General features: G+C 41.9%; 2 protein-coding genes across 9 annotated transcripts in view; both read left to right on the top strand.

The window, feature by feature from the left end:
* Positions 1 to 1,181, top strand: part of ASB11 (ankyrin repeat and SOCS box containing 11) — a 38,500-nt gene extending 37,319 nt beyond the window's left edge. For both annotated transcript variants that reach the window (XM_073355563.1, XM_073355554.1), the window contains exon 7: positions 1,057 to 1,181. In XM_073355563.1, the coding sequence (XP_073211664.1) occupies positions 1,057 to 1,181 (125 nt within the window). The remainder of the gene's footprint in view (positions 1 to 1,056) is intronic.
* An 18,359-nt stretch (positions 1,182 to 19,540) lies between these two features.
* ASB9 (ankyrin repeat and SOCS box containing 9) overlaps positions 19,541 to 26,411 on the top strand; it is a 30,148-nt gene continuing 23,277 nt past the window's right edge. For 4 of the 7 annotated variants that reach the window (XR_012160201.1, XR_012160202.1, XM_073355394.1 and 1 more), the window contains exon 1: positions 19,541 to 20,040. Coding sequence is in view for 5 of the 7 variants with exons in the window: in XM_073355394.1 (XP_073211495.1) it covers positions 19,947 to 20,040 (94 nt within the window). In the remaining 2 variants the exon portion in view is untranslated. The remainder of the gene's footprint in view (positions 20,041 to 26,411) is intronic. The other 3 variants (XM_073355442.1, XM_073355431.1, XM_073355421.1) reach the window with 2 other exon arrangements.

Here is a 26,411-nt window from a genome sequence, read left to right as displayed (position 1 = left end):
GAGCGTTGCATTCCAGCCTTGGATCAGATCCTCAGCTGGTATATATTGACATAGTACCATTGCAATCAATAAACCTATGCTGATTTACAACAACTGAGCATCTGGCTCCTTAACTATACAGGTTGCTATCATTTCTACTATTATATTTTTAAGTATGTCTCTTGAAGATCACCTTAGATGAATGCTGCATGGGATTAACATTTCTTCATGTCAGGCACATTCTGGATCCTTAACAGGCTGACTGTGTCACTATAAATGCTGCTCTTTTGCTTTTTATTTCCAAAGTCAGAAGTGTACTTGGCTCACCTTTTCTTCATCCTATGTGAATGGGACCCATATGTTCCCCAACTCCCCACAGTGCTAAAATGTATTATGTGCTCTAATTTTTAGTCATGTATTCAAACTGCTAACCTACTGGAGAACTGGATAAATTCATGGAGGTTAAGTCCATTAACGGCTATTAGCCAGGATGGGTAAGGAATGGTGTCCCTAGCCTCTGTTTGTCAGAGGGTGGAGATGGATGGCAGGAGAGAGACCACTTGATCATCACCTGTTAGGTTCACTCCCTCTGGGGCACCTGGCATTGGCCACTGTCGGCAGACAGGATACTGGGCTGGATGGACCTTTGTTCTGACCGAGTATGGCCATTCTTATGTTCTTATGTACCTACCTAGCAGGCACCATACTATTAGTATTTCAACTTTGAGAAGGACCCTTGAAATGTATAGCAAACAAACAAACAAAAAACAATAGAAGGGAAAATGTAAATTTGCACAGACATCATAGTGAAGGATTTCCCCAAAATTCTTAAATCATAGAATATCAGGGTTGGAAGGGACCTCAGGAGATCATCTAGTCCAACCCCCTGCTCAAAGCAGGACCAATCCCCAATTTTTGGCCCAGATTCCTAAATGGCTCCTTCAAGGATTGAACTCACAACCCTGGGTTTAGCAGGCCAATGGGTTTGAACTGTTTTAAAGCTTCGCTTGTATTCTATTCTTAGTTTTTAAATTCATGTTTACGGGTTTTGTTTGTTTGTTTTTCCCTCTTTTCCAGGTCCTGCCAGCCTGTCCCAGCTGTGTCGGCTGTGCATCAGGAAGTGTCTGGGTCGCTCATGTCTTTATGTAGTCCACAAGCTGAATCTTCCTGAGCCACTTGAGAAGTTCCTCTTATATCGATAGCTCTATGATTGTCTATAAGATGATTGCCAAGAGAGGAACAAAATGGCTGTTTACTACAAAGATATTAAACCAAGGTGAAAGACAAAGACACCATTTACTGCTTATTATAGGTACCAAACTACTTAGCTGCTGACATAACAATACTCCCTGACACAATACTCTATATGTTGAAGCCACTGGAAACTGCTTTGTAGCACAGTGCACGTTACCATGGAAATGATATCCTCACACTTTAGTGTTGAATCCACTGATGTTAGATAAGAGGCTGAAATATGCAAACAGCAGATTGTATCGCTGTGTGTGGGTATACACCCAAACAGCCGATTGTGCAGGGGCATGTGTGGTGGGTGGATGGGGGGTGGGGGTGGGAGTTATGCACAAACAGCAGATTGTGCAGGTATATGTACGTGTAGTATACAAGCCACCTTAAGTATGATTTAATGAAGTCAACTACTGTATAGAAGTCTGATGCTAGAGAAGTTTAAATTAAGCCAAAAGAAATAACTCATTTTCTCCTCTCTTTCCTTTCAAGTACAGCAAAAAGTCTGCACGAGTCCTGAACTTTTGGGATTTCATGAAATAAATCCTCAAATGAAAATATCAAAGGGGAATGGAGCCCCTTGTTGACAGTGTCTGTGGAAACATTGGGCGGGGGTGGGGTGGGGTGGTAGGTTCCTTCCTTCTCTCATTCCCACACTATTTGGCTTTGTGAAAGGACTCTGAAACTTTATTATGGCTTTAGCCTTTCCATTATTAGTTGAAAAACCTATGAACTAGTAGAGTGAACAGAAGGTCATAAAGAGCCAGAGCTATTAGAATATAGCAAGTGGAGATCCTGGGATTAATAGCATGATGGTATAGTTCAAGGTTTGTTTTGTTTTTTCCAGAGGTTGGTTGGTTAATGGAAGGAGTGGTTTCTTCAGTCCCAGGCTTTTGGTACAGTTTTGCCATAAGCAGGGGGGTAGTGATGGCTCATTTAGATTCAACAAAGCTGAAAAGGATTCCAGCTTCATATTGTTATCCTGACCTCTTAAGGGTTTGAGGAACAAATACATTTTCGACCTGTGAATGAACGGTTTTCAATATAAGCCCCGACGGAAGATAAAAAGAAATAACTTGAGAAATAGGCATGGTCTAATGTGAATGTAGGACTGAAAGCCAGGAACTTCTGAGCTCTAACCCTTGCTATGACAGCAACAATGTCCCTGGCTTTGGGCTAGTCACTTAACCTTTCAGCTACAGTTTTGCTATCAGTAAAATGGGAGAAATTGTTCTCCCTCACATTGTTATGACAGTTCAGCATCTGGAAGATGAAAAGTGTTAGGTATCACTATTTCCCTCAGGGATCAAGCAGAACAGACCAGTGATGTCACAACTGAAGTTAAATGCATTTTCCTGCCTCTGAAAATAGCCTGTAGGTTGGATATTCTTTCCATTGCCATTAACAGCAAGAACCATTCTAAAGGGGAAGCAAAGTTTTCATTGAATATAAGCATTTCCTCATATGGTACAGGACGTATGCCAGAGCATTCTGAGAGTTGGATTAACATTTGGAGCTTTGTATCCTCAAAATCTCAGGAACCTACCAAAACCTGAAAAGATTGTGTTCATTTTCTGGCACTCAGTGTCATTATCCTTATCTTTATCTAATCTGCCATATTTTAGAGCATCAGTCATAGTGTCTAGGTGACATCTGGTATCTAAACAGAGAGGCAGACAATCAGCTGATATAAAATGTCCATTGAAATCAGGTGAACTAAGACAATCTACCTGAGCTGAGGATCTGCTCCAGAGTGTATATTATACAGTTGTTTTCCTTATACTCGCAACAATTAATACAATATGTAATTTACATGGAATTTTAAATTTAGAAGAATTTATATTCTTTAAAGCAGGGATCGGCAACCTTTGACATGCGGACTGTCAGGGAAATCTGCTGGCGGGCTGGGGCGGTTTGTTTCCCTGCAGTGTCCTCAGGTTTGGCTGAATTGCAGCTCCCACTGGCTGCGGTTCGCCGTTCCAGGCCAATGGAAGCGGCACGGGCCGAGGGATGTGCTGGCTGCCGCTCCCTGCAGTCCCCATTAGCCTGGAACAGTGAACCGTGGCAAGCAGGAGCTGCGAATGGCTGAACCTGCGGACGCTGCAGGTAAACAAACCATGTCCCGGCCCGCCAGTGGATTTCCATGACAGGCCGCGTGCCAGAGGTTGCCGATCCCTGCCTTAAAGGAACGCAAATCCCATGCAGCAACTCTAGAAGGTCTGTATTCTGGAGTTGTAGAAGCTGCTTCATAATTATAGTTGAACCTAGCTTCCCATCATCAGCTCAGGTTTCCACCCTCATCTCAACTTTCCTCCAAAACACTGTTCTTCCAGAAATTTCACATGGCACATCTTATTTCTGGGTAGAGGTTTTTGAGAAGTTTGATTTAAAAAAATCAGAAAACAAGATTTAAAGTTACAGTGTCTTGAAATTGTATTAGAAGTTCACTTGATATGTTGTCCAATTTTTTTTTGCTCTAAGCCCATTACCTCGCCTAAAAATGCCACAAGTGTTTTTTGTTGACTGTATTTTGCTTTGTGACAATTTACAGAAGTATTGTTTATGACATGGCAGGAGGTGACTCATTTTCTCTCTCTCCAATATCCTTTATATCATCTACCCAAATCAGCTTTTTGGGTGAATCGTCTTTTTCACAGGAACATAGGAATTGCTGTGCCGTAACATCTAGTGGTCCATCTAGTCTGATATCCTTTTTTCCGACAGTGGCCAACACCAGCTGCTTCAGGGAAAGGTGCAACAAATCCCATAATGGACAATTATGTAATCTCTTGCCCCTAGGGAAAGTTTCCTTCTAATCACAGGCAGTTAGTATTTGCCTTATGGTTTGTAACGTGAAGTGGGATTGTGAAAGTTCTTCATTTTCCATATAACGATCTGATAATTTTTGGGGGGGGGCACAAAGTGGGTGAGGTCATATCTTTTATTAGACCAACATCTGTTGGTGGGAGAGACAGGCTGTTAAGTTTATACACAGAACTTGTCTTCAGTTGAAGTTGGTCCAATAAAAGATATTACTTCCCACATCTTGCGCCCACCTATTAAAAATAGTTATGTGGTAAATTAGCCAGTTTCTATTGTTTATTTGTTTTCTCGGAGATGAACAATATTGACATCTGCTACTATGTTAACAAATCAGATCTCATATGCAAATAAGTGTGCCCCAGTTGCCTATGAGTGAGTACAAGGAAAACTTGCTTACCTCTGAGCTACTTAATTCAAATATACAAATTCCTGCTTTCTGATTGGCTTGTCAGTGGCAAACATGATCTTTTTCTGGATCAGGAAGTAAAACTCGCTATATGAATGTTTGTTTAAAAGGGAAAAACTGGTATACTCCTGAAATGTGTGGGTATAATTGAGAGGCTGTCAGGTATTTCCTTGGAAGACATTCCACGCGTAAATATGGCAGTATATATTACATGTTGGATTCATACGCAGTGATCAGTATTCCCTTCTCAGGTTGACTAGTCTTCCTGTTCATGTAAAATTAAGTTGATATCTGTTTATTCAACTGTTCACCATTATATGGTTCTTTCTTTCTGAATGTTCATATAGGATTGGATTCACCTGGGATTTACACTGGCTTCCACTGTGAAAAAACAAAGTACAGGGCCTGGCTGCAAAAAAGTCTACCGTGGAAGGGTATGGGAAGGGGAAAGTCCCTCTGTCTTCTCCTCCTTCTCCATATCCTTCCTCTGTGTAAATTGCTAGCATACTCCAGAAAATGGATGGTGATTGCCCAAAAGCAAGCATGGCCTAGACATCTAGGGCACATGCTGACTCAGTACATCACCTTCACAGCGGCCACTGGAAATGCTTTTATGGAGCCACTGCCACAATTACTGCCGTTCCCCACCAGTACAAATCCTAAGGGAGAGTGTCACTACTGGCCTCCACTGGGGAGAATCTTGTTGGGGCACAGAGGGATCAGCTGCCATGGAGAGGAATAATTTTCACCTATGTGTACCACGGTGGATGAATCTGGTCCATCCACCACAGAAGCTGTGTTATCCCAGTTTTCAATGGGCAGTCCGGTATCTGACAGGGCCGTTGAAAGACTCCCAATATCTATGGTGCGATGCTGCATCACCATGTGGCAGCATGCCAAGATTGCAAAGCCTCATAATAAAATTAATTTATAAGCAAACTTTTAGGTGACCGTCTGAAAAGGCAACTGACCCATCTATCCGGCTAACAGTTTATGATGTCTTTGTGGTTTTTTCTTCTGAAAATAGGGGGTTTTTTTCTTTGCACAAACCTGTTGCTCCTCATTGTGAATTTTTTAAAATGTTCTGCAATAGATGTGTAATATCTAATAGAGTTTATTCCACAAAGAACTGTTTGTCTGGTTTTTATTTTTATTTCTGGAAAACTCCTTTATCCTTAAACTTCTCAGCCCTTGTAGAAATTCATGAATCAAACTTGGTGGTGGGAGGGAAGGAAATTATATTAATATTATAATTTAGCAATTGAAAATTTCTTAAATGAATGACATCCAGAATGATTTGGGGAGGGGAAGGAAATGTTACTTAGAAATTCAGTAATTATAATAAAATTCAGGGAGGCAGAGAGGATTTTTGCTACCATTTTAAACTAGTATGAATAACATGTCCGTGTGCTAACACTCGGTAAGGTTTGGTGTACATGGAGATTTTCATTGATGAAATATTTATCAGTGAAATTTCTATAGAATCACATTTTTAGTCAGCCTCTGCATTTTTCCTTCACTGCAGCTGGGGGGAGTGCCATCCACGATGCAAAGGTGCTCAGAAAAGTAGATTCTCTCATCTATCACCCCAGTCTGAGGAATTATGTTCTACAGGTTTGGGTCACCAGAAGGTCTAAGAGAGAAGCAATCCTCTGAGAGAAGTGTTCTTATGAACAAAACAGGCCAGAGAAATCTGTGAGACAGCCATTTAAAAAAAATTGAGTGAATTCAGTGTTCAAAGGACTTAATAACTCTGGCCTGAGTATAACAAAGGTTGTCAGTGTCCAAGCTTCTGTACGCTGCTCTGCCAAGTCACCTTGCTCAGTTGTGACCTGCAATGCTGCTGCTGTGTCAGCCATGGGCCTCTCTTTATTAACTGTCACTTAACCTGCTGCAAATTAGTTTACTAATGGGCTGGAGTATTGAAAATTGCACTTAGTTACAGTTTCTGTATTAATTGTACACTAAAGGCTCACTTCAATTTAGTCTGACTGAGCAGTTAAGCAAGCTGACTCAAACAGTAACCTTGCACCTTGTTCTCCTCTCAGTGTAAATCAGAAGCTTTCTGTTAGAGCAGTTATTAGCACCAGAGTATCATGATAGCAGTTAATTTTTCCTCATGTTCGAAGGATTAATATATGAAGGTACTATCAGGTTACAGCAACTGGGACTGGAGTACTATATAAATTATTGTGAATATTATAATATTGGTTGAGATCAGGTCTTGGAACAGAAGATGGAGAAGATGCAGTGATGAAAACATCCAAAACTTTAATGAAAAAAGAATGATCAGTTGCTATGTTTGGGGCACGAGTGTTCCAATTTAGTTGTAATAGAATGTACCTAATATTCAGACTGATCTTCATGAATCAGTTGCTACTGCATGAAGATCACCCTAAAACACTATAAAATCAGAGGAGCTACGGTACGTTTTCATGATCTCTCAGTCTTACTCAATGTAAGATGGAATATTTTTCAGGTCACTGGCCCAGCAGGCATATTTCTTTGCTTTCTATTTGTATCTCATTATTCTGCAGAGATGTCTGTTTTTAGCAGTTTCTAAAGGTTAGTCTCCTGTTGTCTGCAGCCTGAGATGTGTATAAAGATACACTGTCTTAAGTTTTTCTCCGAAGCTTTGTGCCTTTCATCAGTGAATACCTGTCACAGAATAATCAACCCCAAATACCCAGACTGTCTCCTAATTAGTGAGTGAGATCATTCTGATTTGTTACTGCAATTCTTAACATCATTACAGATTCAGAACTGACAATACACTTAATATGGGGTCTCAAATAATTGCACCTGGTTAATGCCTGATATGTCAATCATATTTTTGCATCAAGGGTTTGGCAAGTCATTCAATGGAAAGTTTTCTATAAAAAATCCCAGTAAGTAATATATCAGTTTGTTCCCAACGGAATAATACCTAGCAGGTGAATAACTGGAGTCCATTTAGACAGGGCAAGAAATTCCGCTCTGATACCGATGCAAATTCTCTTTCTTGCTTCATATAAATGGATTCTACTTTGTTCCATCTGTTCAGAGCTGGCAGACATTGGTAGGAATGTCTAATTTCCTCCATAGTGTTTAAGGAACTGGCTGCTCAGCTGCCATTAATGAAGCGTTTAATGCAGAAAGTAGCTACACTTTCAAAGGCAAGTAATGATGTTTTTATGCCCCTAGCTAGAGATGCTTTACAGGGACCTGCTTTTCATGGAGTTAGTGTTTTTCACTTGTGTTTAAGAAGTCTGTAATTGGACACTGAAAATTTAGGCCCCTTGGTTTACTTGTCTACTCCTTCCAGTGCCTACTCCTTCCAGTACCTATTCCAGAAACTTCTCTGACAATGTTGCATTTTGTAGCATGGTCAGGCAGCCAAGACTGACTTCCCTGTGAGGAGAGTGACCAGATGCCCTGATTTTATAGGGACAATCCTGATATCCAGGGCTTTTCTTATATAGGTGCCTATTACTCTACACCCCCTGTCCTGATTTTTCACACTTGCTATCTGGTCACCCTACCTGTGAGTGGGCTGAGCCTCAGTACTTCAGAAACCTAGCATGAGACCAGGGATGTACAGTTTGAACCACAACTCTCTTTATGCAATATGTACCAAGATGACTCCTACAGGCTTTGAACATGCAGAACCTGACTCAGTGTGTGTGTGTGTCTGTGTGATGAGGTTTATAAATCCCACACTGGTGAGCAAGGGGTTAAGGGACAGCTCTGGGCCCAGCTGGCCCCATCCAGCCACACCTGGAGAGTACCTAAACAGGGCTTTAAAAAGAGGAGCAGAGCAGCTCAGAAGGTGCAGGCAGTGGAAGGGAACAGACAGCTGCCCTGAACTCTGAGGGGGAAAAGTACTGCACAGGAACTCCTTGCCTGAGGCCTCACTTCATGGACCAGTGAAGACCCTTTGAAGGAGAGATGAGTGACTGAGCCTGCAGTCCGAGACTGGAGAGAAGTGACTTACTCTGGTGCAACTAACAGGGACAGGGGTAGGAAGTGGTCCAGGAAGGGTGGTGGTTTAGCACCCCAAGGGGCTGAATAAGCTCCCCACTGTTGGGCTCTGGATTTGAGCTTAGTGGAGAGGGTGAGCCCAGGTTCTTCTATCCCCTCTCAGAAGATAACACAACACCAGGGGCCTTGAGAGAGGCCTGCTGGAATGGGCCTTGATTATTTGAAGTCCCAGTCCCTACTACCCCTGTGGAGGACAGGAAGCCCCTGGAGTGGGGGCACTGTTGGCCTGAATTCAAATGGGAAGGTGACCTGCCACCCCCTTCCTGACCAGTAGGCAGCACTGTGGGTGGTGGTGCACCGTTTACAGTCTACCTCATGTGTCAGAGACCCCTCACAATGGGAGTGCTCTAGCGATTGCACATGACTAACTTTAAAGAGAGAGTATCACAATACACTACAGTCTGTCGAACTTAGGTCTTTCCTGGTATTTTTTTTTTTTTAGGAAAGAAGTATGCATGTGTGTGTAAAAATACTTCCCACCATGCCTTGTCAGAAGCTAGGACTACAACTGTGTCACATAGATTACAGTTCCCATTCTGCCCTGCTCTCCTGGGTATCAGTGAGACAAAGCCCAAAGGCTACCAAGAATCAGTATTGTCTCCCACCACTGAATGAGAGGTGAGTTTCAGCTAGGGTGACCAGAGAGCCACTGTGAAAAATCAGGATGGGGGTGGGGTAATAGGAGCCCATATTAAAAGAAAGCCCCAAATATCAGGATTGTCCCTCTAAAATCGGGACATCTGGTCACTCTAGTTCCAGCTGACCATGTTCATGGAGCTTTGGCCTTGGGACCTCAGCTGTAGGTCAGTAGATCGGGCAGTCTTGCATCACCTTATGTCAATTTCCCAAGACCACTTCCTTCTCCTCAGTCACGCCACCTTCCTGCCTTGACATACAGATGTTCTTCTAGGCAAACCTGGGAATGGGTGGTACTTCCCCAGGAGGATTCTCCTCATTAAAGGCCTGTATACTCATCATTACACTCAGAGTATAATCGTTTGAGGGTAGGAAATGTCTCAAACTGTATGGAAAATGCCAAGTAAATGTATGATGTGGTGGGAATTATTTTTGTTACTATTCAATATACCATAAGACATGTACTTCAGCAGTATGGATGTTGTGGAGGCAGGATTCACAAACTGTTTTCAGAATGGATTATGGAGTCTAATGTAAGTTGAAACCCAGGCTGCACTGTAGACTGGTAAAGAGACCATTTATCAAGCATTGGGGCCACAAATACCTCATTATTATTTGATTTCGAACAGTGTACTTTTCTTGTTTCCTTACATAGAATATAGATAGTTCCTGGCCTGAATTGCTTCTCTCTGTTGCAGGAACTTCCCCCAGTTTGCTTCCCATTAGTCTCCCCTACTCAGCCAGTCAAACTTGGTCCTTTCCCCCCCACCCTGCCCCTTTATTAGACACTGTCACCTCATTAGCTTCTGTGGCCTCCCTTCTGCCCATCAGCCCCTCCACAGCTGCAACCACCATCACCACCACCTCCTTCCCTCCACACTGGCCTCCATGCAGGCAGACTGCTAACTGGCAGGGGGACTAGAAAGCAGCAACCAGAGGGGAGACAGAGAGGCTGCCTGGCTCAGGAGGTACCACAGCAGCCTCTGGTGATGTAGAGGATCCACCACAGCCCAAAGGTTCCTGTTTGGGAAGCTCTGCTGTGTGGTGTGACTCACAGGTTGAGCTGTGGGAATACATGTGGGTCAAGACCCAGGGGGAGGTGAGTGACACTTGGCAAAGCTGGCTCCATTGACCTCAGTGGATGTGTATTTGCTTGCAGTATGTTGAGGTTTGTTCCATTGTGTTTGTGTGCATGTCATAAGTATGGGCTGGCCAAAATTTTTCCATCAGAATATTTTGATTAGGGCTGTTGATTAATCGCATGAGTTAACTGCAATTAACTAAAAAAATGAACTGATTAAAAAAATTAATCGCACTGTTAAACAATAGAATACCAATTGAAATGTATTACATATTTTTGGGTGTTTTTCTACATTTTCAAATACATCAATTTCAATTACAACACAGAATACAAAGTATACAGTGCTCACTTTATATTATTTTTATTACAAATATTTGCACTGTAAAAATTATAAACAAAAGAAATAATATTCGTCAATTCATCTCATACAAGTACAGTAGTGCAAGCTCTTTATAATGAAAGTGCAACTTACAAATGTAGTTTTTTTGTTACATAACTGCACTCAAAAACAAAACAATGTAAAACTTTAGAGCCTACAAGTCCACCCAGTCCTACTTCTTGTTCTGCTAATTGCTAAGGGAAACCAGTTTGTTTACATTTACAGGAGATACTGCTGCCTGCTTCTTAATTACAATGTCACCTGAAAGTGAGAACAGGTGTTCGCATGGCACTGTTGTAGCTGGCGTCGCAAGATATTTACATACCAGATGCGCTAAAGATATATATGCCTCTTCATGCTTCGGCCATCATTCCAGAGGACATGATTCCATGCTGATTACGCTTGTTTAAAAAAATGTTAATAACATTTATGACTGAACTCCTTGGGGGAGAATTGTATGTCTCCTGTTTTATATTACCCACATTCTGCCATATATTTCATTTTATAGCAGTCTCAGATGATGACTCAGCATATGTTGTTCGTTTTAAGAACACTTTCACTGCAATTTTGACAAAACACAAAAGATACCAATGTGAAATTTCTTAAGATAGCTATAGCACTCGACCCAAAGTTTAAGCATCTGAAGTGCCTTCCAAAATCTGAGAGGGATGAGGTGTGCAGCATGCTTTCAGAAGTCTTAAAAGAGCAACACTCTGTGGAAGTTACAGAACCCAAACCACCAAAAATAAAAATCAACCTTCTGCTGGTGGCATCTGAGTCAGATGCTGAAAATGAACATGTGTCAGTCCACACTGCTTTGGATCGTTATCGAGCAGAACCCGTCATCAGTTGGACGTATGTCCTCTGGAATGGTGATTGAGGCATCAAGAGACATATGAATCTTTAGTGCATCTGTCATATAAATATCTTGCAATGCCAGCTACAACAGTGCCATGCAAACACCTGTTCTCACTTTCAGGTAACATTGTAAACAAGAAGCGGGCAGCATTATCTTCTGCAAATGTAAACAAACTTGTTTGTCTGAGCGATTGGCTGAACAAGAAGTAGGACTTATTGCACTTGTAGGCTCTAAAGCAGGGGTGGGCAAACTTTTTGGCCTGAGGGCCACATCTGTGTGTGGAAATTGCATGTACGGCCATGAATGTAGGGCTGGGGTTGGGGTGTGGGAGGAAGTGCGGGGTGTGGTGTGCAGGAAGGGGCTCAGGGCAAGGGATTGGAGTGCAGGAGGGCTGCAGGGTGCAGCAGGGGGCTCAGGGAAAGGGGTTGGGGTGCAGGAGGGATTTGGTGTGCTTATCTTGAGCGGCTCCAGGGTGGCAGTGGTGCACAGCGGGGCTCAGGCAGGCTCCCTGCCTGCCCTGGCCCCATGCTGCTCCCGATAGCCACTGGCACCACGTCCCTGTGGTCGCTGGGGGAAAGGGGGGTCGGAGGGCTGGCAATCCCGCGGGCCAGATCCAAAGCCCTGACAGGCTGGATCCGGCCCACAAGCCGTAGTTTGCCCACCCCTGCTCTAAAATCTTTTTTTCTTACATTTTTATTTTTGAATGCAGGATTTTTGTACTTAATTCTACATTTGTAAGTTCAACTTTCATGATAAAAAGATTGCACTACAGTACTTGTATTAGGTGAATTGAAAAATACAATTTCTTTTGTTTTTTTCAGTGTAAATATTTGTAATAAAAAAATAAAGTGAGCACTGTACACTTTGTATTCTGTGTTGTAATTGAAATCAATATACTTAAAAATGTAGAAAACATGCAAAAAATATTTAAATGGTATTCTATTGTTTAACAGTGCGATTAATCACAATTACATTTTTTTAATTGCTTGACAGCCCTAATTTTGATGGAACAATTCTTTTTTTGACAAAAGTTTATGAAAAGTGTTTGCTTTCCTCATAATATCTTTATTTGTTGGAAAACTGAATAAACAAAATGTTTTGGCTGAAAATAATTTGTTTCCCCCCCACCAAGTTTTTGACAAAAAGTCACCATTTTCTTAGGGGGATGGAATCCACGCAATTCTGCTTCACCTCTCCCACATCACAAGGCACAGACTCTCACCGTGGCTCCCAAGTGTTAGACTGAGGCTGCAGAACAGCTAGTATCCTCTCGGCACTGCTGTGTACTTGTCACATTAGATTATTTCACCATCAGTAATTTATATGTATTTTGTAATATTGCCAATCTTGAGCTTTTAAAAATCATGACCCAGGCCCCAGAAATCATGAGGCTTGAAAATCATAATAAAAACATATTTGGGGTTCTTTATATTTTGCATTCTGGTTTCTGAGTCTTTAGGTTTCATGTGAGCGTAGGTGAAAGTAAGCCGGTCCGGTCCAGCGTACCGGCAGGAGCCAGTACGCCGTGCTGGACTGCACCGGCTTCCCCAGGCTGGCACTTTAAAGGGCCCGGGGCTCCATGCAGCGGCCACAGCCCCAGGTCCTTTAAAGCGTCCCCCCCCCGGAGCCCCACTGCTGGAGCCCCTGAGGTAGCGGCGGCAGGGCTCCGGCTGCGCTTTAAAGAGCCAGGGGCTGCGGCCGCTGTGGGAAGCCCTGGGCCCTTTAAAGTGCCCCCCCGAGCCCCGCTGCCGGACCCCAGGGTGAAGTGAGCTGTAGCTCACAAAAGCTTATGCTCAAATAAATTGGTTAGTCTCTAAGGTGCCACAAGTCCTCCTTTTCTTTTTTAATATATGTGTGTGGACTCTCAAGCCCTAACAAATCCAGGGTCTGCTACCGCGAGTTCCACTAAACCAGGATGTCCATTGCGGTGTAGACATATCCTAAAAGCCAGCTGAGTTCACAGGATGGAAAAAGGGGAGTTTTGATTGGGGGGAGACTGTCAGGTTTGGTTCACGAACCTGAAGAAGCTTCAAAGCCTAAAAATCAGCACATTACAAACACACTCTTCATATCAAACAAAAAAAAAGCCATTGTTATGGCTTTTATCAGCTGATGAATACAAGTGATCAGATCTGAGTGTGTTTCAGGAGAGGTTGTGATGTGGGAGTATTCTCTGTAGCTGGACACTAATTAAAGTAATTACAGAACTGCTTGCTATTAGAGGTTCTGGTGTAGCAGTTTCTTTATGTGATTTTTTTTTCTTTTTTTTTTTTTTTACTGGATGCCTTACCAATCCTGAGAGGGAAGACAATTCTTTCCCACACCTTAGTGATAGGGCTCCTGTGTAGACTGAAAATTAAGGACGCCAGTGAGGCCAGCCAGGTTAATAAATTGAGAAGGATTTGGCGCCAAATGGTGAAAAGTGAAGTCTTATAATCCCCTATGCAGTTGGGATGAACAGTAATTACACAATTGCCACAAAAATTGTTTCAAAGTTTAGTGTGAAGATTTCATGCTACCTGCATCTTGCTGACTGGAGAAACTGTAGCTTCTATGCAATGAACTGTAAGGCACAGAGCTAGGTCCCTTTGAACTCAAAGGATGTTTTCTATTGACTTCACTGAAGTCAGAATTTTGTTCTAATTAAATGAAGTTAGCTGTTTTTTGGTTTAAACTGAGATTCTCCTTCCCTGAAAGCAACAAACCTGTTTAGGGCAAACAGTAACTGGGTACAGACTTCTGCTCCAGTTAGAGCACAGTGGGCGTAATCTCTCCTAGGAAGAGAGGATGTTTACAGAGGGAAGTTTCTGTGAGCATGAGAGTGAGGGGGAGCTGCTGCTGGTGCTTCAGGGGAACAGACAGCATAGGGTGGTATTTTAAAAAAAACAACCACCAACTCTGGGAAAGAGATTTTACTGGTGGCTAAGGACAGCTAGGGGATAAGGCCTTTTTGTCCCGATGAGATCTGACAAGATTCTGAACCTCTTAAGAAGGGCTGAGCCTGCTCAGTGTTTTGTTGGGAGTCCTCCAAGGAAAACACACATACTGCAGGAAGGTGGCATTGATGATTTCAGTACATGACATTTGTTTCCCTCTGAGTCAGTGTTGGACCAGTGCCCCAGCCTAGTATTTAGAGGAGCTGTGCTATTGGTTCAAAACCACCATGCTGAGTACATATAGTTACTAAAGATTCCATGACAGTTTTTACGTAGCGATGGCCCTTGTGTGCTGGTCAAATTCTGAGTTGGGCAACTGCATTCTGCTGTTTAAATGATCCCTTCATATGAAGGTCTTCCTCCCTTTCCGTTGAAGACTGTTTCATAGTGTTCCTGTGCATTAGATATCCTAGAATGGGTGAATGATACAAAAATATTGGCATGAATATTTATTCAGCCTGAACTATGAATTTCAGCCATCTTCACACCATTCTTTGTGACCATTTATGTACTTGTATAAGTCAAATTTTGGTCTTGTATGCTTGAAATAGTCATCAAAAGTGAATTTTGAATTCCCTTGCTGCAAACACTTACACCAGAAACCTGATAATCAGTGTTATGCACGTCCAATCAGGAAACAGAAATAAAACTACAATAGAACCTCAGCGTTATGAACACCAGAGTTACAAGCTGACCAGTCAACCACACACCTCATTTGGAACTGGAAGTACACAATCAGGCACCAGCAGAGGCAAACAAAAAAACAAAAACAACCCCCCCCCACCCCAGTACTTTGTTAAAAGTAAAAATAAAAATAAAGGGAAAGCAGCAATATTCTTCTGCATAGTAAAGTTTCAAAGCTGTATTAAGTCAATGTTCAGTTGTGAACTTTTGCAAGAACAACCATAACGCTTTGTTCAGGGTTACAAACATTTCAGAGTTATGACCAACGTCCATTCCCTAGGTGTTTGTAACTCTGAGGTTTGAGTGTAATGTGTCTTCTATGACCAATAGCAACTAGCACACAGAGCTCAGATTTCAATTATTGAATAGCAAGGGAGAGAGTAAATGGAATTTGTGAAAAAAATCACTGATTAGTTTGGAATAATTAATACGTTTGGGAAGAAAATGTGATTGGCTTGTGGGTATTCTGTGAACAGAAAAAGAGCGAAAATTCATTGAATAAATTATTATTTGCTACCTATTTGCTCCAACTTTACTGTACACTGTTGAACAGCTGTTGTGTTTATATAGGGATCCCTGTTGTGCTTACATGGGTGGTGGTGGAGGTGATTTCTGCAGATAGCCAAGTTGATATAAAACTTTAGGACCCTTCAGGATGAGAAATAGCAGTGTAATGGCTAAAAAGTCTGGTGTGTATATGTATAAGCTCTGTTTCTGGTGGGGCTATGTAGTTGTTTAGAGTTTAGCCTGATTTCTGGGTTTATATTTATGCATGTTGCCCTGGTGGTAGCACTTGAGATTTTTCTATCATAAAGACTTTGCAAGAAGCACCTTAAACGAACAGGAGCTTCTCTCCTATACTCTGCATCTGACAAGGGACTCTGAGCATGTCTACTCTGCAATCCAAGGTGTGATTGCAGCTCGGGACAACATAATTGTGCTAGCCTGGCTAAAAATAGCAATGTAGCAGTGATGGCGGGGGTGTCATCGGAGGTACCTACTGGGTACGTACTTGCATTGCTGAAATCTGTGCCGAGACAGCTATACGACTACTTTTAGCCAGGCTAGCACAGGCAGGTAACGCTAGTGTGGGTATGTCTACCCAAGCTGCAACCACCAATTGGATTGTAGACATACCCTTGGGGTGGACTCTGCCGAATTGCCTAAACCTTGGCTTGTATTAGTCTTATGCTACTGCTTGGGGAATAAAGAACTTTAGTTCTGTTGCTTGTGTTTGTTTTCCTTTAGCTGGACTCAGCTATGTATGTGCTCATCAAACACAACCACCCTGGATTGCCCCAGTAGGTAATTACTGTGGGCAATTACACAGGTATCTGGCCCTCCATGTACAAAGCCAGCTGTCCCTCAGTACTGCTTTAATACTGTCAGGATCAGAGACACACACCTTCCTATGGTGACCTCAGGTAATCCACACCCCAATTTGCTGGTCACTCATAGCTATTGGGGTGGGAGGGTGTTGATAGTGAAGGAAAAGAACACAGGCTCTGAGCCAGGGCAAAGAAACATTTTTGTTTGCCTTTTGTCATATAATCTAAATTAATCTAAGTTGTTTGTTCAGCTTTTCTATCCACTGCCCCTCAACTCCCAAATTCAGGCTATAATATTTAATGCTGTAAAACTAGACCTCTTATGTTTGTACGTAATTTACTGTATCAGCCTCGCTAATGTACTTGATAGAGAAAATTGCTGTGAGGTGAGACCTATGCAAACAAGGTTATCTTTCAGAGGGGAATCCATGCAGTTAACAAACATCATGTACTGGGAAGAGGAACCATGGAGGCTGAGGATGTGGGGTGGAGACTACTCACAGGAACATGATTAGAATCTGTGTAAGGGGATCCAGAAGCAGCAAGAAACGAGAAAATATTTAGGGCCCTGTGAATTTTTTTTTTTTTTTTTTTTTACTACTGCAGTGAGTAATGGCTGCAAAACTGCATTCCTTGCTCTCGATTATCTGTTTAGACATCCAGTTCAAACTGTGTATGAAAACAAGACAGCAATTTGTGCCTGTACCTGTGTTTGTACAGTGTCTAGCAATATGGGGCCCCATCCTTTGGTGGCCCTTAGGCACTAGTAATAAACATGGTTAATGATAAATAGTTAACTGTTGAATATTGCCCTTTGGCAATGAGGAGGAGTGAGGATTCTTTTCTTGTTTGAAAATGCCTTAATCTGTGTTTGGTAGAATGAGGCTTTTGGGTAATGTACTCATCCATGGTGCACGCAAGGCCTTCTGCGGCCCCTAAGCACTGGCTGACTCAGTGGTTGTGCTGGGGGATAGCTTCTTTCCCTGTGCACTGCAGAGCTATCACTGCTGGCCCTGTTGTGACTGGTGTATAAGGCAGCAGAATGAGGGAGGGATGGCCCATGGGAAATGCAGCTATGTGATTCTAGTGGTTTTAGTACTTCATGCAGGGGCAATTGTTTTTCCAGTGCATGGACTTGAGTGGGGCCTTGTGACTTCACCTGCCTCAGCTTTGGAACCATCTTGCTTCTTAACCTCCCACCTCCAGTCCCAAATAGCCCAAACCTTAGGGCACGCTGCAAGACCAAATTTTGTACCCAGGCTTTTGAGGCTGGAAGGATACGCTAAGGGCTTGTGTTTGTGGGTATTGTCAGGATTTGGATTTCATCTTTGCTTATGTTCTGGTTGGGTGGTGAGGAGCAGCTGCCAGGTGGATCTTTTAGGGCTTGTCTTCACTATCATGCTACATTGGCGCAGCTGCAGCGCATCTGGTGAAGGCACACTATGTTGATGGGAGAGCGCTCTCCCATCAACGTAATTACTCCACCTAAATGAGAGGCGGAAGCTATGTCGGTGGGAGAGCGTCTCCCACCAACGTAGCTCAGTATAGACAGCCCTTTAAGTTGATGCAACTTTTGTTACTCGGAGTGGGGGAGTGTTTTGTACCCTGGAGCAATGTAAGTTACATCGACTTAAGTAGTAGTGTAGACAAGCCCTTAGGCTATGTCTGCACTGCACGGTAATCCTGAGAAATCAGCACTCGAGTTAACCTAGCCCAGGTGTGACCAGCCCCACAGCAAATCCCTCCCGTGTTACTGCGTTCTGACTGTTTCTGCACTCGCCCATGAGTATCTGGAGGTTCTTTGTGGTGAGATACTATAGGATTCGTTCCTAGTCAATTGTGTCTCATAGACATTAAGGTCATAAGGGACCATTATGATCATCTAGTCTGACCTCCTGCACAATGCAGGCCACAGAATCTCACCCACCCACTCCTGCAATAAACCTCTAAGCTATGTCTGAGCTATTGAAGTCCTCAAATCATGGTTTAAAGACTTCAAGGTGCAGAGAATCCTCCAGCAAGTGACCCGTGCCCCATGCTGTGGAGGAAGACAAAAAAAAACAACAAAAAAAACCCAGGGCCTCTTCCAATCTGCCCTGGAGGAAAATTGCAGGAGAACTTGTCTGTCCTCTGGGGGGAATTGTGGGAAGGCATTGGAGGACTGTGAGCACTAGACTGATTTTCGCCTCCATTCTCACTGCAAAGTGGTCAGGTTCCAGGCCGAACGAAAGGGGAGCTTGGGTTTTAACCCACCGCCGAGCCGTGGAAGCTACCCTGGGCTTCAAGCACCTCCAAACCCAGATCAGAGGTAGGGGGTCTTGAGCTAAAGCCTAGGTCAGTCCCCAGGTTAACTGTGCAGTTATATACTTAATATGACTGTGTTTGCAGTCAAAGGTACCTAGAAGCTGGCACAGGTGCCTTTTTATGTACTATAAATAGAAATAAAATGAAGTCAAATTACTCAGTTGTTGGGCAGATTTGTGGCCACATTTAAAGAATGTAACTTGTGTGTACATGCATGCAACTTGGTACAGGCAATCACTTGCAAATGCAGTTCTTGCATCCTTACTTGTGCACACGTGCTAATGTATATATGCACTAAGAGCAAATGGGGTTTGTACTTGTAAATTTATTTAATTTATGTGCACAAAAATATGCATGTTGAAATGACCTGCAAATTGCAAAGTTGCACCCACACAAATAGAGATGGGGATGAAGCCTGTTTGAAAATCTGACCCTGTTTACTTGCCTGTAGGTTAATTAGTTTTGTTTCAGAGGAAAAAGCAGATTTTATATATAGTATTGGTGCAACTGTGAGGACTCAGTGAAATTGATTGAAATGGATGGAGGGAAATGAGCCTGCATAATGCTGGGCTTTTCATGCCATGGAGACAATGAAGTAGTTCCAGTGGAAAGCACAGCTCTGTGAACATGTGGTTTCAATAATATTATGGTATGTAGTGACTGCTGCTGTGTAAAAGGAATTCAGGACACCATTTTTTGCATGCAGTCATGAGCTTTTTAGATGTCAGTTTTTGAATACTGGAGGCACCGTAGATATAGGAAAAGGGTGTTGTCTCAAAACAACTTAATTTGATCCTCCTCTTGAAGGCAAAGCTTTGAGCACAGTTATCTCTCTGAGTTGCCTTTTCAGATCCCTAAAGGCAGAGTTTGCACAACTAGTTGAGCTGGCTCTGTCTTGTTTTTTTGTCAAACTATGAAGTTCCTTCCTGATAAAAACAGAAGGCAGCCTTGCTGATTGGGTGTGGCTTTTGAAAGGATATGACATCAACCACATCCCTGGCTTTGTACAGTGTGGTCTGTCTGATCTCTGGCTGCACACCAAGTGAATGAGGAGGTGTTTTGTTAAATCCGCACACAGGTACTCAAGTTACTCTGAAACTGCTGCCGGTACCAAGTTCCAGTCTGCTGCGAAGTCTGCTTGACTTGCACACACGGAGTCTGCTTAATAGATTACTTGCATAACTAGGATTTTCATCAGGGAGGATGGAATTTGAACTCTCAAGACCAACTGTGAAGTGAAATAACAGAAATTTGACTGCCCAGTGTGCAATGGATGGTGCAGGAGCAAAGGGAAATGCCAGTAAATACCAGGGAGTGGAAGGACAGTCACATGCAACTTCTCTATCAAATCCACTGATGAGTGGTAAGTAATATAACTGTATCTATCCAAACAATCTTCCAGATAGTCTTCTGGTGGTGATGGAAGGGCCATGGATGGTATATATGCAGAGCTTCAGAATTGTATTCTCCCAGAAGGCTTGTTTACGTGCAGTTTGTAGGCAGACATCCGTGTACGTTATTGCATTTTAAATGGTATTGATTATGCACTATTAGTGCTTTCTGACAGTAAAAACCAAGCTTTATTTTTAAGCACTTCACAAATATTAGGAGTCTGAGCAAAGTAAAATAAGCATTACAATCTGAGCTGGACATAACTGAAAAAGAAGTTGCAACGTGGGCATGTTTGGTTTGCATTATTGCCAGCTGAACACTCAGTGTTAGCTCAGCAAAAAAAGTTCCTCTTTTGTTTTTAAAGATAGACTAAAGAATCTTTGCTCGTGGCATTACAGATATTTGTGGATTATTCTCAAAAGGCCAGGCTGTGAACCTCTTTCTGTCACTGATGAGTAGTTACTCACACAAGTTGCCCCATTCTGTTCACCACTCTGCGTAAGAGGCTTGCAGTCCGGCCCAAAGTGTTTGAAATACAAACAATCTCTTTTCACATACAGCTTGGTTAGCGGTGTTTCACTTGGCTTTCGGGGAGGCTTTCAGTTCATGGCTAGTGTGCTGGGGGAGGAAAAATGAAGGTAATATGCAGTAACATTGTAGTATTCCTCTTTCTTTCATGAGAGCTCTGGAAATCTTCCATTTGTTACTAAACTAAAAAAGAATAATGCAGTTAGAATATGAGGAGAACTACAAGGCCAGCTGCAGCGCAGAAGTGACCAAGGTGTCTGTACTGCTGTCTAGGTTGATTTTGTTTTTTGTGGGGGTGGTGGAATAGTGATAACAATAAAATCCCAAATGAGTCTGGATTTGAGATGGATTCTTCCTAAATGGATGACAGGTTTCCAGCATCTAGAATGAAGGAGGAAAGTCTGTGTTTGTACAGAGCCTAGCACAATGGGAGCCTGGTTCAAGACTAGGGCTCACAAGCACTATGGTAATATAAATAATAAATAATCATACGATGAAGCAAAGGGTAGTGGCACTAATTTAAGGATTCAAAATAATATTTAGACAAGAATTTTCAATGAGGCCTAAGAAATTAGACACCCAGCTCCCATTGAAAGTCAGTGCAGCCCAGGCTCAAGGGATGAATACCCGCATAACCCATGGCAGACCCCCAGCGGTCCGGGGAACTCCACATTGGGAACCACTGCCACAGCCTAAATACACTAGTATGCAACACAGGGAAACTGCGAACACTTAGACTAAGCACACACCTCCAGATTGTGATGGCATAATTATGCACTTTCACTCTTGTGGTTACTCTGTTGTCACCTGAATCCTTGTGAATGTATACAATAGCCATGTAGTTCACACATCTGTCTGTAATATGTGTATTTGCATTATACTGCTGTCAGGATAAGCTTGGGACACAAGGTGTAGGTAACAATAAAAGATCAGAGTCTAACTCAGAAAAATTGTTTCTCAATCCAAAATTTGTAAATGATCTGTAAACATATCTCTGCTGAAGCTCATGCAGACTTTGTGATGGCATTGGTTTCAAAATGGGAAAATTGAAAAGTTTTTGAAGAGACTGAATATAATACAAGCAGTAACCCTACGAGGAATGAATATGCGATGTTGCCAAGAGAGCTTGAAGAGGCTATACTGTAGGGTTAAGACTGACCCAGAAGAGTAGAAGAAGTGTGAGGTTTAAGCCCTTAGATTAGTGACATCTTCATCCCAAAATGTTTCACTAGAAAAACACCAGTACCTGAGCTGATACTAGTAGTATTTCTGCTCTTCAGTTTTTAGTTGTTCCTTACTGCTGATTCAGGTTTTCTCATGCGGGTGCTCAGAACAGCATGCCTGACAATCATTGACCCCACACTGAAAAATGTGAGACTATATTATCCATACACCCAACAAATAAAAACCACTTCCATGACGTCTACTGCAAAGGAGCAGAAACAGCTATCCCCATTATTCTGACAACTTGACTATTTCCTTACTCTTTAGATGATCCCACATTCCAGCCTGGAAAACCACCATATATTGTTCATGGATAAATGTGATTTAATAAACAGTATTCTACAGACATTGCTTTTAAAGCAAAATCCATAAAATTATGAATAGCATATTGCCCTTTATCAATCAATGTAGCATGGCTTGGGCCCACTGTGGCACTATCCATATGGGGACAGATCTTTAGCTGGTGTACGGTGCTGTAGTTTCAGTGAAGCCAATGGAACTTTGCCGACTTGCTTGTGAAAAGAAGTGAGACGCTACCAAATTAAAAAAAGAATATAATTTTCTCTAGAAGTACCACAAAATGGGTTATTCAGAAAGACTTACTGCACAAATGTCAGCACTCCATGCACGGACTACCACCAGGAAGGGTGCATTGAGGGCATGTCATTCCTCCCATTTGGCCCATTGACTCCTCTAGATTCCACAGATCTAAGTAATCTTTTTTTTTTTTTTAAACAGAGGAGTGAATTTTTGTGCCCCTTTGAATTCATGATCTTTGTCTGCCTTCCAGTCTTTCTCTCCTCTACTGAGCTGATTTCAGCATGCTCTTTTTCAGCGACATAACAGGAGATAAAGAAGTATTCACCTCTGGGAAAAATACACTGGCCCACCTGTTTGTCCGTCTGTGATAAGAACCCCTATTGTAAGGGCTTTATTCCATCTTCAGCAGTTAGTTCAGACTTGTCTGCCAACATGCTGTACCAGGTACCAGTAAAGATATTTCACTCTGGCCTCAAACCTGCTTTGAGCTGTTCACTTTGGGATAACAATCAGAGTTCCATTGGAATTGCTCCATCCTTTCTCTTAGCCCCAGGATGACAACCCCTTTAGAACAAGTATTGTTGAATTGTTATCCCAAGAGAGTTGCAGAGCCTGGACTATGCACACCAAATTCCTTTCAATTTACTTTGTTTGAATAATATAGTAAGCCTCGCAGATTGGACTATTGTTATCAGATGTGTGCGACTATTACCTTTTTGAATTGCCACTTGGTAAACTGCCCAGAGGCTTCAAGTCTGGGAAAATGTGAAATGCCTTAAAATGTGCCTCATTTTTGTTCCTTTAATAACTCATTGTTTCAGACAGAACAAAAGCCAAATTCATCTAGGATATCCCGACACCACCATCCCTAAAATATTACCATTCATGATTTACCTGCTACAGAACTTTATAAATCACAGACATTACACTAGTATATGTCCAAAATTGCCATCACGTGTCTTTGTCTTGTGTCGACGTAATATCTTTCAGTTGTTATAATTGAAAATAAAAGAGGAGTAATCCAGCAGCTTTGGTCCTAGCTACCTAAGTCAGTGGAGGTATCTAACTAGCAGTTCATGGCTTAAAAGGCAGTGGCTGCAAGCAAGGCATTTTCTCAGGTTTCAGAGTAACAGTCGTGTTAGTCTGTATTCGCAAAAAGAAAAGGAGTACTTGTGGCACCTTAGAGACTAACCAATTTATTTGAGCATGAGCTTTCGTGAGCTACAGCTCACTTCATTGGATGCTGTAGCTCACGAAAGCTCATGCTCAAATAAATTGGTTAGTCTCTAAGGTGCCACAAGTACTCCTTTTCTTAAGGCATTTTCTGTGTCAGGTCCAGGACTCTCAAACATATTTGTTTCCTCTCTTGGTCCACCAGAGCTGAGGTTTGTTGACCTTATGTGCTTGCTGAAGATCTCTGTTGTTCTCTCGAAAGGGTAAAGGATTTTTGGTAGCTTATTTGATGGGGGACTCTTCATGGTTAAATGTTTCATTTCACTTATGTGATACTGATTGAATAGTGTGGTCAGATGGTTCATGCCACAAAGCCTTTTGTGTTAAGGATATCGATACTTTTGCTGTTATTTCAGTATTTGTAGAGGTGCCTAATGCTAAGAGAATTAACGTTAAATAAATTAATAGATTCAGTAACCAGAGAAATTAAACATAACAGTCCATAAACATAAATGTGAGTATTCTTTCACACATTTGTGTGGATCTACCAAGTCCAGGGATGGATGGCAAGTCTTATGAAATATATCCAATTGCTCTTTTGCCTGACAAATCCCAAATAAATCTTTCTCTCTCTTTAAAAAAAATAACTTGCCAATTCCTGTATCAAATTGTAACCATAACAATTTCCCCAGTATAAAAGACTCTTACAGATCCTATCACAGCCATTCATGCTGACAAATTTCTGAGTAAATTTTTTCCATCAAAACGTTCCAAATGTCAGTGCATTTGCAGACTGTGACATGTCTAGTATCAAATTTTAAATACCTAGACTCCCTGGAACCAGTAGTTCAAATCCTAGCATGACATAGGACTTCATCTTTTAAAGGTAGATAAACTGACTTCCATCTATTTTACTGTATTTAGGCCTTTCAGACAAGATCTTAAAACCCAAGGATGTGTTTGCTTATGTGGACATGAATGATTTCAGAGCAGTTCTCACAGTAGTAGGGATATCTCCTCATGTCCTTGGATGAAATTTCACTCCTCACACCCACTACAGCTATGCAGTGTGCTGGTTCCTGGATTGTTGCTAAAAGTTGTTTCCATTTCAGTGTTTTGCTTTAGGCCTGAAATCATGCAAGGGAATCTGGGGGAGTGCAACACTTGCACCTGCTTCGGATCCTGTTTACTTCAGTTATCATTTGCAGAGCCCTTTGAAAGTCTGGGGCTATGTTTTTGTTTGTTTTTAAAGTGGCTGAGACAGGACAGAATTTAGTGAGCCGATGTTATGGTGGTTTAGTGTTGCTCCAGAGGAGCAAATCAGTAAAAAATTGGGTGGTTCTTGCCTTTTGGGAGAGCCCACTCTCTTCAAACCCCTCCTTAAAACTCAACTTTCCCCAGGAAGCCCACCAATGCTAATCTAAAGCACTCTGACCTTCCCATTAAGGGTTAAAAATAAGCAAACAACATGCTAAGACAGATCCTTCCTCCTGGTCTCCCCTGTACAGTTTGTATCTAATTTTGTGGCTTTAATGGTACAGAGTGTAGTCGGAAGAGAGCCTGAGACATAAGCCCTTGTATTAGAGGCCTGGTATGAGGCAGGACCTGCTTACAGAATTTGGCAAGAACTGGGCTGATATTGCAGAAATACACATTTCTAAGAAGCAGTAAGCACAGAGTACTTACGCAAACACATTTTGATATTAAGTGGTACCAAAACATTCTGATATTAGGATTGTACAAAAACATTTCCCAAGGGTAACAGGAACACACTGATTCCTTTTAAAAGATAAGGTTAGGATGACAGTATGTAATAGAGATGTTTTGATTGAACCAACATGTACAAAGTGATGGGTAATAACTAGGGCTGTCAAGCAATTAAAAAAATTAATTGCGATTAATCGCACTGTTAAACAATAATAGAGTACCATTTATTTAAATATTTTGGATGTTTTCTACATTTTCAAATATATTGATTTCAATTACAACACAGAATACAAAGTGTACAGTGCTCACTTTATATTTATTTTTGATTACAAATGTTTGCATTTCAAAAAACAGAAATAGTATATTTCAATTCACCTAATACAAATCCTGTAGTGCAATTTCTTTAAAATGAAAGTTGAACTTACAAATGTAGAATTATGTAGAAAAAAACCCTGCATTCAAAAATAAAACGATGTAAAACTTTAGAACCTTTAAGTCCACTTATTCCAACTTCAGCCAATCACTCAGACAAACTAGTTTGGTTACAATTTGCAGGAGATAATGCTGCCCACATCTTGTTTACAATTCACCTGAAAGTGAGAACAGGCATTCGCATGTCACTTTTGTAGCTGGCCTTGCAAGATATTTACGTGCCAGATGCGCTAAAGATTCATATGTCCCTTCATGCTTCAACCACCATTCCAGGAGACATGTGTCCATGCTGATGACGGGTTCTGCTCGATAACAATCCAAAGCAGAGCGGACCGATGCATGTTCATTTTCATCATCTGAGTCAGATGCCACCAGCCCAAGGTTGATTTTCTTTTTTGGTCATTCGGGTTCTGTAGTTTCCACATCGGAATGTTGCTCTTTTAAGACATCTGCAAGCATTCTCCACACCTCGTCACTCTCAGATTTTGGAAGGCACTTCAAATTCTTAAACCTTGGGTCGAGTGCTGTATCTATCATTAGAAATCTCACATTGGTATCTTCTTTTCATTTTGTCAAATCTGCTATGAAAGTGTTCTTAAAACAAACATGTGCTGGGTCATCATCTGAGCCTGGTATAACATGAAATATATGGCAGAATGGAGGTAAAACAGAGCAGGAGACATACAATTCTCCCCCAAGGAGTTCAGTCCCAAATTTAATTAACGCATTTATTTTTTT

Source organism: Lepidochelys kempii, chromosome 1 (assembly GCF_965140265.1).
Source record: "Lepidochelys kempii isolate rLepKem1 chromosome 1, rLepKem1.hap2, whole genome shotgun sequence".
Classification (NCBI taxonomy): Eukaryota; Metazoa; Chordata; order Testudines; family Cheloniidae; genus Lepidochelys; species Lepidochelys kempii.
Note: the sequence above shows the minus strand (reverse complement) of the source record. Positions and strands in the feature narration are given on the sequence as shown.